This window comes from Macaca thibetana, chromosome 10 (assembly GCF_024542745.1).
Source record: "Macaca thibetana thibetana isolate TM-01 chromosome 10, ASM2454274v1, whole genome shotgun sequence".
NCBI classification, from domain to species: Eukaryota; Metazoa; Chordata; class Mammalia; order Primates; family Cercopithecidae; genus Macaca; species Macaca thibetana.
Window position 1 is genome coordinate 49,925,691 of NC_065587.1, and position 18,591 is coordinate 49,944,281.

At 52.2% G+C, this 18,591-nt stretch overlaps 1 protein-coding gene across 1 annotated transcript; it reads right to left on the minus strand.

Annotated features, from left to right (window-relative positions):
• Nucleotides 1-6,068: 6,068 nt before the first annotated feature.
• Nucleotides 6,069-11,825, minus strand: SNAI1 (snail family transcriptional repressor 1). Its single transcript, XM_050807483.1, has 3 exons — nt 11,653-11,825; nt 10,428-10,955; nt 6,069-7,096 (listed from the first exon to the last, which is right to left on the minus strand). Exons 1-3 carry the CDS (start codon nt 11,732-11,734, stop codon nt 6,912-6,914), a joined length of 795 nt encoding a protein of 264 aa, XP_050663440.1. The 5' UTR covers nt 11,735-11,825; the 3' UTR covers nt 6,069-6,911.
• Between the last annotated feature and the right edge of the window lie 6,766 nt (nt 11,826-18,591).

An 18,591-nucleotide genomic window follows, 5' to 3' on the forward strand; every position in this document is an offset into this window, starting at 1 on the left:
TCGCCCGGCTAGCTTTTTGTATTTTTTTAGTAGAGACGGGGTTTCACCGTGTTAGCCAGGATGGTCTCGAACTCCTGACCTCGTGATCCGCCCATCTCCGCCTCCCAAAGTGCTGGGATTACAGGCTTGAGCCACCGCGCCCGGCAGTTGCTCATCTTTTTAACTAACAAAGATGTAAACCAAGATCTCCATGGTGTCATGCTGGGACAGTAAAGGCATAAGGATAGAGAGTGTTGATCACATGCCATATGAGCTTCACATGTCACCTTCTCACTCTTTTAAAGGAGGGAATACATTCCTGTAACATTCATGAAACTGGCAATTTGGGCCAGGAGTGGTGGCTCATGACTGTAATCCCAGCATTTTGGGAAGCTGAGGTGAGAGGATAGCTTGAGTCCAGAAGACCAGCCTGGGCAACATGACCAAACTACATCTCTGCAAGAAACACAAAAATTAGGTGGGTACGATGGCATGTGCGTTTAGCCCCAGCTACTCAGGAGGCTGAACTGGGAGGATCTCTTGAGCCCAGGAGGTTAGACCTGTAGTGAGCCGAGACTGAGCCACTACACTCCAGCCTGGGTGACAGAGTGACACTCTGTCTCAAAAAAAAAATAATAATAATAATAATAAAGAAGAAGAAAGAAAAGAAAAGAAAACAGAAAAAATAACACTTCGAAAGCAAAGAAGAACAAGGACAGTCTTGATCCCTGTCTACCAGGAGACCCTCGTCCCAGCTCAGAGGATATTCATAAGTAGCCACCAGGTCACTAATGCAGCCCAGATGTGCCCAGAGATGGCCTTGGCCCCAGACCTGCCTGCCTTGACACTTGCATGGAGACTGGCTTTATAGCCATTTTATTTCCTGGACTCGTTTTAAAGAAAATCCCCAGGGAGGATCTAATGGCCTGGCCAGATCCTGCTGCTCCCGGCCCCATTTCTCCCAACCCGACAGCTCTAAGCCGCTGCCTCGACAGAGGGGAAGTCCTGCAGGAGAAAGCCAGCCAGTAAAGTAGAAGGAATGATGGGGTTATCTCTACTAAAAATACAAAAATTAGCCGGGCGCGGTGGCGGGCGCCTGTAGTCCCAGCTACTCAGGAGGCTGAGGCAGGAGAATGGCGGGAACCCGGGAGGCGGAGCTTGCAGTGAGCCGAGATCGCGCCACTGCACTCCAGCTTGGGCAACAGCGTGAGACTCCGTCTCAAAAAAAAAAAAAAAAAAAAAGAAAATCACCATTTGGTAACTACCATCGTAACATGTAATTGATTTAGGCAAAAAGAACCTGAAAGGGATGAAACTTGTGGATGGAAGTTTGAGGCATCATAGGATCACATGGTCCTTTCCGTATCTTGTGAGGAGCTACTTGGAGGCATCACATGGTCTCCAAGTATTTCCTCACAAGATACAGATTGAGTGCAAAGGGAAAAAGAGGAACTTCAGCAAGGAGGGACCTGGTGGGTACCACCTTAACCAAGCAGTCAAAGTTGATGTCAGTCTGGGATGAGCTGACCTCAGGTGCTTCATGACACCTTGCACCAAACAAGACACGCGCTGCTGCTGTGGTTCTGCCCAAAGTGCATATCTCAAATGTAATTATGAGGAAACATCAGGAAAAAAACTGGAGGGCATTAAACAAAACAGCTGGCCTGTACTCTTCAAAAAACGTCAATGTTGTGAAAGACAAAGAAAGGCTGAGGAGCTGCCTTGGGAAAAAAGAGATTAAAGAGTCAGGACAGGCAGGGCGCAGTGGCTCATGCCTGTAATCCCAGCACTTTGGGAGGCCAAGGCAGGCAGATCACCTGAGGTCAGGAGTTCAAGACCAGCCTGACTAACATGGAGAAACCCCATCTCTACTAAAAATACAAAATTAGCCAGGCATAGTGGCACATGCCTGTAATCCCAGCTACTCGGGAGGCTGGAGGGTGCGGTGAGTCAAGATCGTGCCATTGCACTCCAGCCTGGACAACAAGAGCAAAACTCTGTCTTAAATAAATAAATAAATAAGAGTCAGGACAAGTAACTGGGCACGTCTGTAATCCCAGCACTTTGGGAGACTGAGGCGGGCAGATTGCTTGAACCCACAAGGGTTTGCGACCAGCCTGGGCAACAGAGTGAGACCTTGTCTCTATTAGAAAAAAAAAAAAATTAAATTAATACATAAAAGAGTCAGGACAAGTGAATGCAGTGTGTGATCCTTGCATTGCATCCTGGTCATTTCCCCTCCAACTACACCCCACAAAATTCTGTGAAAGACATCACTAGGACACATGCAGAAATGTGATCATGACTATGGATTACAGAGTAGCATTGCACCAATGTTAAATTTCCTAATTTTGATCATGAAACTATGGGAGAATGTCCTTATCCTTAGGAAACAGCTTAAATATTTAGCAGTGAAGGGGCATTGTGTCTATAACTTACTCTCATATGGTTCAGGCCGGGCATGGTGGCTCACACCTGTAATCCCAGCACTTTGGGAGGCTGAGGTGGGTGGATCACTTGAGACCATAAGTTCGAGATCAGCCTGGCCAACATGGTGAAATCCTGTCTCTACTAAAAACACAAAAATTAGCCGGGCATGGTGGCGCATGCCTGTAATTCCAGTCACTCAGGAGTCTGAGGCACAAGAATCGCTTGAACTCAGGAGGCGGAGGTTGCAGTGAGCCGAGGTTGCGCCATTGCGCTCCAGCTGGGGCGACAGAGTGAGACTCCATCTGAAAAAAAAAAAAAATTCAAATGGTTCAGAACTAAATAATGTGTGTATGTCTAGGGAGAGAGGGAAGATATATACATGAGAAAATGTTAACATATTGAAGAATCTGAATGAATGATTCCAGTTTACTGTTTCTTGCAATTTCTGTCAGGTTGCAATTATTTCGAAGTAAAACGTCTTAAAAATCTTTAAAAGATGGCTCCTTTCCTCCCTCCCTCCAGTCTTTATCCACCCCAGTCCCACCTCCTGCAACCCCCTAGGGAACCACTTTTGTTAGTATATTGTCCTAACTTCCAGAGTCTCCGCATGCAAATACAAACAAGAATGAACCACGTGTTGATGATTTTCACCCCTCTTCTGCCCACAGAAGGGAGCACATCTGCCGGTGATTTCATTTTCGTTTAGTGATTTGGGGTTTGCTCTGGATCAGAATATAGAGGCTCTTCCCATTCTTTTTTCAGCTTCATAGTATCTACCCCTACTAGATCCAACATCCCGTTGGTGGTGCGCTCCACCAAGCCTGGCTTTTTTGTTGTTGTTGTTGTTGTTGTTGAGACGGAGTCTTACTCTGTAGCCCAGGCTGGAGTGCAGTGGCACAATCTCAGCTTCCTGCAATCTCTGCCTCCTGAGTTCAAGCGATTCTCATGCTCAGCCTCTCAAGTAGTTGGGATTACAGGTGTGATACCACACCCAGCTAATTTTTGTATTTTTAGTAGAGATGGGGTTTTGCCATGTTGGCCAGGCTGGTCTCGAACTCCTGACCTCAAGTGATCTGCCCCACCTTGGCCTCCCAAAGTGCTGGGATTACAGGCGTAAGCCACCTCGCCTGGCCAATTTTTAAATTTTTTTGTAGAGACGATGTCTCACTGCATTGTCCAGGCTGGCTTTGGACTCCTGGGCTCCAGGGATCCTCACCTTTCAGCCTCCAAATAGCTGGGACTACACACATGTGAACCACCATGCCCAGCTTCCCCAGATAATACTACTAAATAACTCTCACCCACTAGGGCTCAGGTGTGCTGCGCCATGGGCTGGGTGGCCACAACTGCCACAAGTTTCTTAAATACAGGCTTCATCTCCAAGGCCACCAACACCCTGAGCCAGGCCACCATCCTCCCTCCCACTCCTCCCTCCCTGCCCTCTGGCCTTTTTTTTTTTTTTTTTTTTTTTTGAGACAAGGTCTCGTTCTGTGGCCCAGGCTGGAGTGCAGTGGCGCGATCTCAGCTCGCTGCAACCTCAGCCTCCTGACCTCAAGCGATTCTCCTGCCTCAGCTTCCCAAGTAGCTGGGACTACAGGCATATGCCACCACACCCGGCTAATTTTTTTATTTTAGTAGAGACGTGTTTTTGCCATGTTAGCCAGGCTGGTCTCGAACTTCTAGCCTCAGGTGAGGCCTGTCTCGGCCTCCCAAATTGCTGGGATTACAGGCATGAGCCAGGGTGTCTGACCCCCTCTGGCTTTCTCATGGTCTCCCTGCCTTTGTCTTTCTTCTCCTGGACCCCTGAGATCCATTCTTCGCAGCAGCCAGGGAGATCTTCGAAGGAAAGGTACAGCAGGCCTCAGCACCAGCCTGCTTTAGAGCCCCAGTGGCTGCCCTAGGGGCTTAGACAAAATTCCCACCTGCTTAGCACCACAAGTTCTGCAGAGCTGGGCCCACTCTCCTCTCCCACCCTGTCTTCCCAGTCCCTCCGCCATCCTGGTCTTTCTCATGGGGGCAGCACATTCCAGCAGGCTTGCTATTCCCTCCCCCAGATCCTCCCCTGCCGGCATCTTTCTCCTTCAGGTCCAGGCTGGAATTCAGTTCTTTCAGGGCTCTCACCGCCTTGGCCTGGGGAGCCCCACCCCGTTGTTCTCTAGTGCCTGGCACTCTTTCATTCTGTCCTGGCACCATCGCTGTAGAAAAGCGGCTTGTTTATTTAATCGCTTGTTTGTTTTCCCTCTCCCCAACCAGAACATACGTCCCATGAGCGCAGGGATGGCCTGTCTTGTTCACGGCTGTAACCCCAGGGCCTGGAACAGAGCCTGGCACACATGGTGCCCTTGAAACCCCTGAATGAATGAATGCCTCTGTACAGTCTCCGAGAGGAAGGCACTACTGTCACCCCGTTTTAGAGGCAGAAACTGGGGCCCTCAGAGGGAGAGAGCCTTGCTCCAAGTGCCCTGAGAGTCGGGGGCATGAGCCCAGCCTACCTAACTCCCAGGATGACCTGAGGGCTGGGCTTGATGACCCCAGGCAAGCCCACCTCTGTGCCTCATTTTCCAGAGGCCCAACCCCCAGGGATTATGTGAAGTCATGAAATCATTCACTCAGAGTCAGCACCTACTGTGGGTGGATGGAGACGACCTAGAGGGACCCGCAGGGACCCAGGACACAGTAGGCCTTCAGCTCATGGATGCCCAATCCCCATCCCCCCAACTCCCTAACTTCCCTTCAGGGAGGCAGGCCACAATTTGGCGATTGTTAGAGAACGTTTTTTTTTTCCTTTTGGGAGGAAAGCTGCAAGTCATTAAGGGCTGCTCCCGGCCTGCGGGTCACCATTTCCTGTTTAGAAGAAAGAATCATCTCTCCTTTGGAACATGAAGCTCCCCCCACCCCCAGCCTGACTCCGGGGCTCCGAAGCTCCGGGACGCCTCAGCTCCTCGCAGGAAACTGGCACCTCCAGCACCTTTTGTGTTCAAAAAGGACACTCATTTTCTCCTGGCCCCAGGAGGCCCCCAGTGGTGAGGTCACCACCGTTGGCCCAGCCGGCGGGGAGTGAATTACCCTAGCCCAGGACGCAAACTGACCGTCCAGCAGTCCTCGGAGCAGGAAGCTGAGTGACCCCTACCCTTTGGCCTGGCTTCTCACCCTCCTGGCTCCAGCCAGCCAATTTCCTTGCATCAAAGGCCATTTGGTACCCAGCAGCAAGACGGAGGTGTGGGACTGACAAGGAGGCCCGAGGGGGCCAGGAGCCCTTGGAAACAGGAAGGACATCCTCTGTCTCTTTGGTCGCATTCCACTCGCATGTGGGGGAAGCGGCCCCAAAAGACCTGCAGTGCTGGGGCAGCTTTGCAGCCTGCCTAGTTGATAAGACCCAGAAAGCCAGCTCTGTACCCCATGCGCCAAATCGGTTTCAAAATTCAAGAATGAGAAAGTAAACAAGAGCCACAGTGTATAGTGAAGAGCTCATATGGATGCTGCTGGCTCACCCAAACACCAGCAGACAGAACACCCAGGACTCCAAAGCCCTGTGACGTTTCCAAGGACAAGATTTAAGGCTGTGTCAGAAATATCTAAGCTTCAGGAATTCCTGTCTCCTCCTCCCCTACCAAAGACCTTTTAAAATACCCACTCCTCTATTACACCAGACTCTTTTCAATATATAAATTAACTGCTTTATTGAATATCAATAAACTGTACATATAACTATACAAAACGTTTCCTTGATACAAAATGTTTGAAATATAAATACCAGTGTACCTTTAAAAATGTAAACATCTTCCTCCCAGGCCCACCTGTCAGGCCCCCAAAATAGTTCTGGGAGACACATTGGTCAGACCAGAGCACCCCACTTGGGCCCCCGACAAGTGACAGCCATTACTCACAGTCCCTTTTGAGACACTGTTAAATTGCCCGGGAAACAGGTGCCACCCCACCAAACAGGAGGCTGAAATAGCTGCCCGGGCTTAGGGCATCTCAGACTCTAGTCTGCCACCGCCTCCGCAGGGCCCGGGGCTGCACCTGGGGGTGGATTATTGCATAGTTAGTCACACCTCGTGGAGGGTGGCCTGAGGGTTCCTTGTAGCGGGGGTGTGTGTGAGGGGAGTGGGGTCCCCTGAGTGGGGTGGGAGCTTCCCAGTGAGTCTGTCGGCCTTTGTCCCGTAGCTCAAAGCAGCTGTATCCAAACAGCTCTGGATACAAAAACCCATGCAGAAAGGCCAGCTCAGGAATCCCCCGGGGGCTGGGGCTGCCAGCTGCCCTCTCTCCACAGAAAAGGCCACGGGAAGGCCTCCTCCAGAGCCCACTGAGGGACCCAGGCAGAGGAAACAGAACCAGAAGATGGTCTTCAAGGTCCTGTGGGGCTGATGCAGCCAGAAGTGGGGCACTCAGAAGGGAATTCCATGGCAGTGAGAAGGACGTGGGGTCGGTCCTTCCTGCTGGATTGGGGGAAGGCTGTCGGGCAGGGGGCAGGTATGGAGAGGAAGAGGGAGCCTCAAGGGTCAGCGGGGACATCCTGAGCAGCCAGACTCTTGGTGCTTGTGGAGCAGGGACATTCGGGAGAAGGTCCGAGCACACGCCTGGCATTGGTACTTCTTGACATCCGAGTGGGTCTGGAGGTGGGCCCGCAGGTTGGAGCGGTCAGCGAAGGCGCGACTGCAGTGGGGACAGGAGAAGGGCTTCTCGCCTGGGGAGAGAATGCCAGAAAGGCCGAATGAGCCGTGGGACAACAGCTGGCAGTGATGGGAATCCCTCCCAGCATACCCTAAACCCCGAAAGAATCCCACGATCCCAGGAAAGTCAGGACTCAAACACGCAGCCAGAGTCCAAAGGCTGGGACCTGACGGAGCTCTGCTGCTTCCCACTGTGCAACTCTGGGCAAGTTGTCTGGCTTCTCTGAGCCTCCATTTTTCCACCTGTAAAATCGGGCTATCCATCCCCCACTCATAGGGGTTGGTAAGTGACAGAAGGTAGGGCACAGTACTCATCCACATCCCGCAGAGATGTGCGAAGTGGTCAACGACGACCGAACATCTTTACTGATTCGTCCTACTGTCACTTATCGGGGCCAAAGCCAGAGTCAGCCTTAAGAGGCCTCCCCACCCCCACCTCCAAGCTGGTTAGGCCACTCCTGGGGCTGGGCCAGCAGCCTGCTTTCCTCACTACCCCACCTCCGGTGCTGTAATCCCAAATCTCCTTGTCTGTTCTCCAATCAGGCTGAGTCCCATAAGGGCAGGGGCCTTCTTTGAGTCCATTCTAAGCCCCAGCCCAGGGCCTGGGCCCCTTTCTAACACCGAAGAGGCCACAGAAACCTGTGCCTCTGACACACCATCTGCCTGGCCAAGGCTGTGTCGGAAAAAGTCTTGCATATGGAGCTGGGTACCCAGTAAGTCCTCAATAAGCCCTTAGAGAATAATTAAGTCTGCTTTAAAAATTAAAAAGGCCTCAGAGGAGTCTGCCCCTCACTCATGCCTTGTAATAATCCCTGCTCCAACCAAAAGGCTACAGTTCCAAAAACACCAATAATGCTGTTTGTTTTTTTCTGGGGGATGCAGCATTTTCCACATAAAAGGTCATAACAATAACTCATTAAACAAAAATCTATTGAAGCCGGGTGTGGTGGCTCACGCCAGTAATCCCATCACTCTGGGAGGCCGAGTGAGGCAGGAGGACTGCTTGAAGCCAGGAGTTTGAGACAAGCCTAGGCAATAAAGCCAGACCCTGTCTATAATTTTTTTTTTAAATCTATTGATCTCCTACTATGTGCTAGACACTACTCTATAATACTGAATAGTCTCTTTAAAAAATATGCAATTCTCCAATCCCCTCACGCCCAGCCTGACATGCCCGCGAGGCCAGGGCCTGTCTGTGAAATCCCAGCGCTGGATGGAATTTAAGAGCTGAGAGTGAATTCATTCCATCACCTCCTGGGTGCCTAGGGTACTACACTGAGCTACCAGGGTAGGAGGGAGTCCAGAGAATGATTCCAATGGGACCCATGCATTCCATAGGGACTTATGGAGCACCTGAGAGCTGGACTCACTCTCATGGGGCAGAAATGGAAACTCGCCACTCCAAAGGGTGGGGGACACAGAGGACTGGGGGAGGGGTGCCTGAGCACTACTCCACTCTGCCATTACTCAGCAGCCTCCCCACGCCAGGCCTGAAGCGTTTGCTGATTGCATTCTAAGTCTTCACGTGAATGAGAAGGGTAAGTTCACCCTTGTGAACTAAGGGCTGACTCTAGAGATCTGGAAAAGGGGCTGGAGTCCATTTGTAAGACTGGAGTTACGATGGCACCCCCCTTCCCTTCCCAGGGCTGTTGGTGAAGTCCCGAGCACTACCTCCTGCACAGTAAGTGCTCTAAGTGTGATGAGACACAAACCCGAACAAAAGGGGAAGGAGACATTCTAGGACATGATGGGCTGGGGGCGGGGGCTGCACGCATATGCAGGAGGCACTGACCCCCACTCCTCAGATCCCTCACCCCCCAGACGCCTTCATGGTACTCCTGGCAAGTGTGAAATCGGCACCAGGCCGGCGGGGACAAAGGGCGCCGAGGGGGGCACTGTACATGCGATACCCCCGGATTAAAGGGGCCTGCCACACAGTGCGCCAGCAGCTGCGACTGGAACAGGTGCTGGGCACCCCTGCCCCATGCACCTGCTCCACCCCTCCCAGCCCCCACCCACTGGGCCCACCATTAAGGCACACAATGGGAGTCAATGAGGACCGAAATGATACATTTCAAGGGGATTTCTGTGCCTCAGCCATGCCTTTACATTAAAATAATGTCCGGATGGGAGGCGAGAGAGGCAGGCAGGAGAGCAGCATCCTGAGGGGTTCAAATTTCCCAAAATAGAGCCCTGTGAGCTGGGCAGGCACGGGGAGCCCAGCAGTTGGACCTTTACATGTTAAGATCAGGGATACTGGTGCAGGAAGGAAAAGAAATGGGTAGCCTTAGTCGAATAAGATGCCAATAAAGCCCGCGAAATGCCAGTCCTTCCAGATACCTCACCGACCCTCACTGCTCAGAGGTCAGGCGCCGGGCCAGGAATGGTAGAACCTGGCCAGCTTGAACCCTGTGGAATCTTCTCCCTCAACTGTCCCTCTCCAAAGAGCAGCTCCAGGCACAGTGGCTGCCACCGTTCAAGTTCTAAAAAGTTCTACCTTTTCTCCATGTCCAGAAAGTTTTCTACATATTTAGTAAATTTTTGAAAGACGTGATTGTGTTTTCTGCCCTAAAATTGCTGTTTCCTGGTGTGTGTGCTAGGATTGAGTGGGGGTGGGGAAACCGATCTGAGAACTATTCGGGTATAATAAATTACTATAAAGTGATTAGCCACCTTTACAGCCACTCTCTAAAACATATGCCATCATAATTCTCCCGAGTCTCAGAGAGGTTAAGTTGCTTGCCCAAAGTCACACAGCAGGGAAGCAGAGCAAATGCCAAGGAACCATTTTTGTGACAGTTTAGCAGGTATCCGGCACTTTGCCAGGTGATTCCCACATGCATTCCTGCATTTAGCCCGTACAGAAACCCCACAAGCTGTTCTCATGCCCATCTGAAAGATAGAGAAAATGAGGCTCACAGAAGTGAAACATCAGCCTAAGCTTTGAGAAAGTTCTCAAAAGATTCAGAGCCAGGTGGGGGGTCTGACAACATCCTGTCTGGCTAGGGAGGGGGCGGACCGGGAGAGGGTGGGGCTGGGTGGGCCCCTTCACACCTGTGGCCCCCAGAGCAAGGTGTTGGTTGCACTTTTCCGATATCCAGCTCCAGCCCATTTGGCTGAGAAACAGGCTGCAGGGATTGGGAAGGTGTCTGCTTTGCCCATCTGCTTAGCTGATGAAGGAACGTTTCTGCCAAACATTTCCAGAGAGCAGACCCCTGAACTTGAGCTAGAAGTTAGGAGACTCGGGGCCTCAGTGTCCACAACTTTGTGAATGAGAACAGCAAGTCCCAATTCACAAAAGCTGCCACAGAAAGCAACGGTGGGGGCGCCTGGAGGGGCACTTACCAGTGTGGGTCCGGACATGGCCTTGTAGCAGCCAGGGCCTGGAGAAGGCCTTCCCGCAGGTTCCGCAGACGCAGGGCAGCGTGTGGCTTCGGATGTGCATCTTGAGGGCGCCCAGGCTGAGGTATTCCTTGTTGCAGTATTTGCAGTTGAAGGCCTTTCGAGACTGGAGATCCTTGGCCTCAGAGAGCTGGGCCAGCTGCTTGGGCACTTGGCCCAAGCCTGGGAAGGCAGCATAGGCCTCAGCCTCCAAGGAAGAGGCTGAAGTAGAGGAGAAGGACGAAGTGGCCGGTGAGGGTGGGCTGGGAGGCTGGGAGCCTTTCCCACTGTCCTCGTCCGACAGGGAGGTCAGCTCTGCCGCCCTGGGACTCTCCTGGGGCCGAAGGGAGGCCCAGGCAATTGGCTGGGCTTGGGGCGCCAGGACAGAGTCCCAGATGAGCATTGGCAGCGAGGCGGTGGGATTGAGGATCTCTGGAGGTGGGATGGCTGCCAGCAGGTGGGCCTGGTCGTAGGGCTGCTGGAAGGTAAACTCTGAGAGAGAAAAAGCAGAGTCAGGCGTTAATTAAATCATTCACTCAATCAACAAACATGAACCCACCGCTGGCCAGGGGCTGGGTAGGGCTGATTCTCAACACATAATTAGATCAAAAAAATGATCCACAGGACAGACCAGGTTCCTGCCCTCCTGGCCCAGGTCACCCAATCTGAGTCTCTCACAGGTAGGACCCCCAGTTGAAGGGGGTCATTTCCAGATCTCCCTCTCCTAAGTCCCAAGTCCCCAGCCTGAGGCCAGAACCCCATCACCCCAGCCCTGGAGCCACCACCCTGCCCCAATCCCCCTCCTCACACACATCTCGTCTCCCTACCCCTCCCCTCAACCCTCTGGACTCCGGACTCTCCCCAGCAGCGTCCAGAGGGCCTTCCTGACACAGGCCTCCTCTCCCACTCTCGCGGAGCTCCTCCGCCTCTCGCCGGCTACACAGGCCACCCAAGCACAAAACCCCTGCTCTCTACACAGCACTCCCCCAACCACCCAGACCGATCCCCAGGACTGGGGACTCACCTGCCCGGTCTCCCGAGCCCGAGCCCGAGCCCGAGCCCGCAATGCTCCACAAAACACCCTGTGACTCGATCCTGGCTCAGACAGGCCGCCTCCCTCAGGTGGCCCCCACGCAGCCTTCGCCTGTCTCCCCCAAACCTCCTGGAGCCCACCACCCCTCCAACACACCTGGATTAGAGTCCTGCAGCTCGCTGTAGTTAGGCTTCCGATTGGGGTCGGAGGGCTTTCTGACGAGGAAAGAGCGCGGCATGGTGGCCGAGGCACTGGGGTCACCGAGTCGCGCAGGAGCAGCGCAACGGTACCACTCACAAGGCCGGACCGCGGCGCAATGAGAGCAGCCGCGCCGCCAACTCCCTTAAATACTCCAAGGGGGTGGGAGGGGAGGGGCCTCATCTGCCACGCCCCTTTGTCACCTCCGCGCCAATCGGAGGCCCGTCTCCGCCGAACGCCACTCCCCGAGCAGGTGCGCCGGGGGCTGGCCGGGCTCGCGCCGCGTGGCGCTGGGAGCCCGGGCGGGGGCTCCTCCGAGGCGGAGTTCGCAGGCGCAGCGCGGGTCGTCCGTGGTGCTGGGACTGTCCGGGGCGGGACGTCGAGCGAAGCGAGGCCCCTGCGAGGTGGGACCCCGCCAGAACGCCGCGCGCCCACCTGCTCAGCGCCCCGTGGTCGGAGCGCTTCTGACGCCCCCTGGCGCTGCGCGCGGGCCGGGACACCTGACCTTCCGACGCCCGCCCCCGCCTCGGGCTTAGGAGGGGGCGGAAATTTCCTCCGCCCGGCTGGCGCCTGGAGAGCGTGGCATTGACGAGGGAAATGCACATTGCTGGGGAGGAAGCGAGGAAACGGACACCGCACGTGGCTCCTGGCGGCGTGAAATGCTACGGCCGTTTTGCAAAGCAGCCTGGCCCAGCTAGCGAAGAGCGCCCGTTCCTTCCCTTAGCCAGTGTTTGCGGAGGGCCCAGCTGTACCTGGGGCAGGGCACAGCCCGGGACAGGACATTCAAGGCCTCTCCCGAAGGGTAGCTCCCGGTCCAGTGGGGGAGACAGACGAAGTAAACAGACAATTACAATGCAAAGGGAAGTGTGCTTTGGCGGGGGAGAGACGGGACGCAGCGACCGTTAAGAGGCGGGTCACCTGACAGGGGGTCGGGGTGACTTCCCAGAGGAAGTGAAGAATTATCAAGGGAAAAGGCCCGAGGGAAGAAGTGGCAACTGCTTCAGAGTAACTCTTAGAGAGCAGCTCCCAGGGATGGCGTGGGGTGGGCAGGCCCGGAGGGGTCAGATGTGCTGTGCCCCAGGGCCTCGTAGGAGGTTGGACTTTGCCTCAAAGGCACTGGGGAGCCACCGAAGGATTTTCAGCTGACGAGGGACCTGGTTAGAGTTTCGTAGAAAAAGATCCTTGTAGGCCGGTGGGAGAAAGAAGGGATGGGCCGGGCGTGTCTCCTCACCCCTGTGAAGATCCTCGATCCTGTGTCTAAAGGCTCTAACATTGCTCTGTAGGGGCCCTGACTGAATGCATGTGGGGTGGGCCCAGGTGAGGGGCAGCTGCACCCCCACCCCAGCTTCCCTGGGAGGCATACCAGGCCCGGGGGTAGCGCTGAAATAAACCTCACAGGTCTCACCGTTCTTGTTTCCACCTGTGAAGGAAGACTAGAAAAACCTATAAGCACCCCACACCACCACCAGCAACATGAAGGGCAGAACTACTGTCTGTTTTGGTCACTTGGTGCCGGATGTAACAGCCGTGAACAAAATCGTCTTCCCCTGTTTCTAGCTGGAGAGTGGGGAGTAGGGTGGAGGACAGAGGCAGGAAGCAGTTATTAGGCGGAATACTCTTCCTCCCGTGTCAATTTAGCTCCAATCAGGATCCTCTGCTCGAAGCCAGAGTGAGGCCAGAGCACCCCCTCCTCTGCTCAAACCCTCCCATGCGCCTGTCTCAGAGTAAAAGCCAAAGTCCTTTCCTCGGCCAACTCGGCCCCGCTGCTCTGACCCCGGCTGACCTTGGCTTGAGCCTCTCTCCCTCCCCCATGAACAAGGATCCCTCCCCCACCCTTCCTTCTGTTCCTCCAACATCCCAGACCTTTCCCACCGTGGCACCTGCTGCTCCTCCTCTCCCCTACGTCTTTTGCTCCTAGATCTTCACGCTGGCTTCCTTTCATTCTTTGTTTCAGCAGCAACTTTACCAACTGCTCAGCCTCGTTTAATAAAGAGAGAAATGGCAATTTCAAGCCACAGTGAGCTGCCATTTCACGCCCATCCGAAGGACAACAAGGAAAAATTTGGTCACAATCAAGAGTTGATGAGGAGGTGAGAGCTGGCGAGAGTGTCGGTGGGCAGAGTCACTTTGGGAAAGTTTGGCATCAGCTAGCAACAGGTGACTCCTCTCCCTGTCTGTCCTCAAACCAACTGCATCCCAGGGGTTCTCAGCTCTGGCAGCACATTAGGTCCCCACAGGGAAGGATTAAAACACCTAAGCCTCGGCCCACCCCACCCCCACCCACATATTGATTTAATTAGTCTGGGTAGGGCCTCTGGCATCAGCATTTTAAAAAACTCCCTTGGGGATTATAATGAGCAACCAAGCAAGGTAAAGAACTGTTGTCCAGCCCAAACCCTGCCCCCCCCAAAAAAGGATATTAATTGCACCCTCTTTCCTAATAGCAAAAAAAGCAAAAGCAAAAACAAAACTGGATACAGCACAAATGTTTATAAACAGTAGACTGGATTAATGAAACATGGTGCGATCCTGTAATAGAATACTATGCAGCAATAAAAATGAACTACAACTCCATGTAGCAACAGGGATAAATCTCAGAAACACAATGTCCAGCAGAGGTCACAAACAAATGCATAGTTATTTGGATTTATATGAGGTTCTGAAGCAGGCAAATGAAACCCTATATTATTTAGGGATGTATGTGGGGGTTGTAGAATTAGAAAGAAAAGCAAGGAAGGTTTTTTTTGTTCTGTTTTTGAGACAGGGTCTTGCTCTGTCACCCATGCTGGAGTGCAGTGGCACGATCATGGCTCCCTGCAGCATGGAACTCCTGGACTCAGCCTGCCAAAGTACTGGGATTACAGAGGTGAGCCACTATGCTGGCTGCAAGGAAATGTTTGATACAAAAATCTGAAGAGTGTCTGGTGAGGAGGGGAGGCGAGAACAGGCTGCGCATGAAGCTTCTAGAATTTTGGTAATGATCTGTTTCCTAGGCAGGGAGGGATCTTTATTGTAAGTCTTTCTACTGTACCTAGACTTTATTTTACCATATCTTCATGACATCCAGTGTACTGAGACAATTTAAACACTTTTAGGTATGAATAATATATTTAACACAAAAAATACAAGTCACTTCCTCAGGGGAGCCTTCCCTGATCACCCTAGCCAAAGTAGGACCCACCCCTGCCCCAGCACCCACCTTCTGTTTTCTTTTTTTCCCCTTTTTCACTGAGACGCGCTACCATGCCTGGGTAATTTATTTTTTGTAGAGATGGGGTCCTGCTATGTTGCCCGGGCTGGTCTCAAACTCTGCGGCTCAATTGATCCTCCCACCTTAGCCTCCAAATTGGTGGGATTATAGGAGTGAGCTACGGTGCCCAGCCCACAGTCATTGCCTTATTCTGTTTTCTTCAAAGCACATAGTAGGGGCTCAATCAAGTACTTGCAGGTAGCCACTGCCTGGGCCTCCCGCTTTCCACTTTCCTTCAGTGGTCGGGTACCTGCGTGGGGCATGGGGGTGGGAGGCAACGCAGAGGGGAGGGGCATTGCTCATATCGGATCGAATTGTCCTCGCCGCCCCTTCCAGGCCCGCCCTCATCCCACTCCCTCCTGCAGGCGGCGGAGACCACGAGGTAAGGAGGTTTCAGGCCAGGCCTCTCGGCCGCGGATCAGCTCCCTTTGCAGGGGAAGGCGAGGTGACACTTTTGATACTGTGGTGTCAGGTCCTCCCGGAAATGGGCGACATCTGCGGCCCAGGTGGCCTCGTACCCGGCAGGGCCAGGCCCTCCCCAGCTCCCTGCACAAGGGGTCCCGCCCCAGGCCCGGGGCGCGGTCCTCTGGCGCCCTCTGCTGTCCAACGCACTTCCCTGCAATTGTCGCGGGGGCACGCGCCTTTCACGGAGATGAAGGCTGATACGACTGCGGGGGGGGGGTGGCAATCTGGGAATACCTAGTGGCTTCTGGAAGGAAGATACATTTGAATAGACGCTTCCATTTTCTGCAGGTGCCAATCTCCCACTAGAAGTAAAACCAATAGCTAAATAATGTGATTTACAATTACCCAACTAAAAGAAGAGTCTCCCTCCATTCCAGACCTTCTTTTCCCTCCCCAAAGCAACCTTTTTTTAAAAAACCAGTGTCTTGTATGACCTTCCAGGGATGGCCTATGTATATATTAATATGTGCAGGGGCAGTGCGTGGTGGCTCACACGTGTAATCCCAGCGCTTTGGGAGGGCAAGGTGGGAGGATCACTTGAGCCCAGAAGTTTGAGACAAGCCCGGGCAACGTAGTAAGACCCTGTCTCAAAAAAAAACAACAAAAACAAACAAACAAACAAAAAACCAGCCAGCTACTCGGGAGGCTGAGGTGGGAGGATCACTTGAGCCCAGGAGGTAGAGGCGGCCATGAGCCAAGAAAGTACCACTGCACTCCAGCCTGGGCAACAAAGCGAGATCCTGTATTTTTAAAAATATATAGACGGGCGTGGTGGCGGGCACCTGTAGTCCTAGATACTCGGGAGGCTGAGGCAGGAGAATGGCATGAACCCGGGAGGCGGAGCTTGCAACGAGCCGAGATCGCTGCACTCCAGCCTGGGCGACAGAGCGAGACTCGTCTCAACAACAACAACAAAAATAAAATAAAATAAAATAAATATATATGTACAACCCTTTATGTATTACAGATAGGAACCTCCACACTAACCTACACCTTGCTATAATATTTTTTTTTCTTTTGAATTGTCATTACACGGGTAATGCTATAACAATATTCATTGTTTTGAAAATCATTCCATATCATTACACGCAGCTCCCTTAATTTTCTGCAGGGGTGCAGACTATTCATTGTATGGATTATACCACAATCACAATTTACCTAATGAGAAGACTCATGATGGGCATTTAGGTTAGATTGCAATGTATTGGCTACTACCAATAATGTGGCAATTTCAATGAATGCCCTCTACACACAGCGTTGCACTCCAGATCAAATGGTGTGTTATATAAAATGTTGATACATTTGTCTAAATGTCATCCAAAAAGATTAAACTGAATTATACTCCCACTAGCAGGGAGTTGAGGGCCCCTTTTCAAAAGTTGCCCAACACAGAGTATTGTCTTTTTGTTTTTCTTTTTTGAGACAGGGTCTCGCTGTGTTGCCCAGGCTGGAGTGCAGTGGCATGATAATAACTCACTGCAGCCTCCATCTCCTGGGCTAAAGTGATTCTCCTACCTCAGCCTCCTGAGCGGCTAGGACTACAGGCCTACAGGCATGAGCCACCACACCTGACCCTGTCTATTTTTTATTTTTTGAGACAGTCTCACTCTGTCACCCAGGCTGGAGTGCCATGGCACAATTCCTACTCACTGCAACCACCGCCTCCTAGGCTCAAGTGATCCTCCCACCTCAGCCTCCAGGGTAGCTGGGACTACAGGTTCGAGGCGTCACATCCGGCTAATTGTCTTTTGCAATTTTTTTTTCTTTTTTTTTTTTTTTTTTTGGTAGAGCTGAGGTTTTGCCATGTTGTCTAGGCTGGTCTCAAACTCCTTGGCTTAAGTGATTCACCTGCCTCGGCCTCCCAAAGTACTGGGATTACAGTCATGAGCCACCTTGCTGGCCTTTAACTCTTTTATCTTTGCCTGTCTGATAAGGGAGAATGGGATCTCCTGTTGTCATTTGCATTTCACATGACTAGGGTGGAGCATTTTTTTTTTTTTTTTTTTTTTTGCGACAGAGTTTCACTGTTGTTGCCCAGGCTGGAGTGCAATGGTGTGATCTCAGCTCACCACAACCACCACCTCCCAGGTTCAAGAGATCCTCCCGCCTCACCCTCCCGTGTAGCTGGATTACAGGCATGTGCCACCACACCCACCTAATTTTGTATTTTTAGTAGAGATGAGGTTTCTCCATGTTGGTCAGGCTGGTCTCGAACTCCCAACCAAGGTGATCCACCCGCCTCAGCCTCCCAAAGTGCTGGGATTACAGGCATGAGCCACCATGCTCAGCCATGAGCCACCGTGCCCGGCAGGGTAGAGCATTTTTTACATACTGCAAAGCCATTTCTGTTTCTCTGTGTTCTGAACTATTGCTTCATGTCCTTTAGTCACCAAATTGATGAACTTGATTTCTTTCCTTTTTTAAAATCCTGCATGTCTTTCCAGTGAATGAACTTCTTAATTTCTCTTTTTTTTTTTTTTTTTTTTTTTTTTTTTTTTTTGAGGCGGAGTCTGGCTCTCTTCCCTAGGCTGGAGTGCAGTGGCCGGATCTCAGCTCACTGCAAGCTCCGCCTCCTGGGTTCACGCCATTCTCCTGCCTCAGCCTCCCGAATACCTGGGATTACAGGCGCCCGCCACCTCGCCCAGCTAGTTGTATTTTTTAGTAGAGACGGGGTTTCACTGTGTTAGCCAAGATGGTCTCGATCTCCTGACCTCGTGATCCGCCCGTCTCGGCCTCCCAAAGTGCTGGGATTACAGGCTTGAGCCACCGCACCCGGCCGAACTTCTTAATTTCTAAGAGCTCTTTATTAGGCTGCTGGCCCCTGTTGATTAGATCATTATCAGTGAATGAATTGATCAGGAGTTGGAAAGTTTATCTTGACCAGGAGAAAGACATTGTCTACAGAAAGTTCAATGAATGAGTCAATACTCTACTGCCAACCTCATCCTGGATTTAACCTCTTCCGATGTCTCCCACTTGCCTAAAAACAAATAGTGATTCAGCCGTGGGCCTTACCCAATAAGCCCTCTGTGAAGTCACCATTTCAGAATACAAATTGCGTCCAAGGGAAGTTTCTGGGTCAAGGTCTAAGTCTGTTGGGCATGACCCACAGGTGGAGGCTCCAAGATAAGCTATACAAGCCTTTTAAAATTTGTATTTATTTTTTATAATTTTAAAAATTA

What these genes read in the sequence shown, in the direction of transcription:
- SNAI1 (XM_050807483.1), bottom strand. Translation starts at nt 11,734, where the DNA reads ATGCCGCGCTCTTTCCTCGTCAGAAAGCCCTCCGACCCCAATCGGAAG. An exon ending in GCTGCAGGACTCTAATCCAG is followed by an intron (nt 10,956 to 11,652) that starts GTGTGTTGGAGG and finishes TTTCTCTCTCAG; the next exon opens with AGTTTACCTTCCAGCAGCCC. An exon ending in CCATGTCCGGACCCACACTG is followed by an intron (nt 7,097 to 10,427) that starts GTAAGTGCCCCT and finishes TTCTCTCCCCAG; the next exon opens with GCGAGAAGCCCTTCTCCTGT.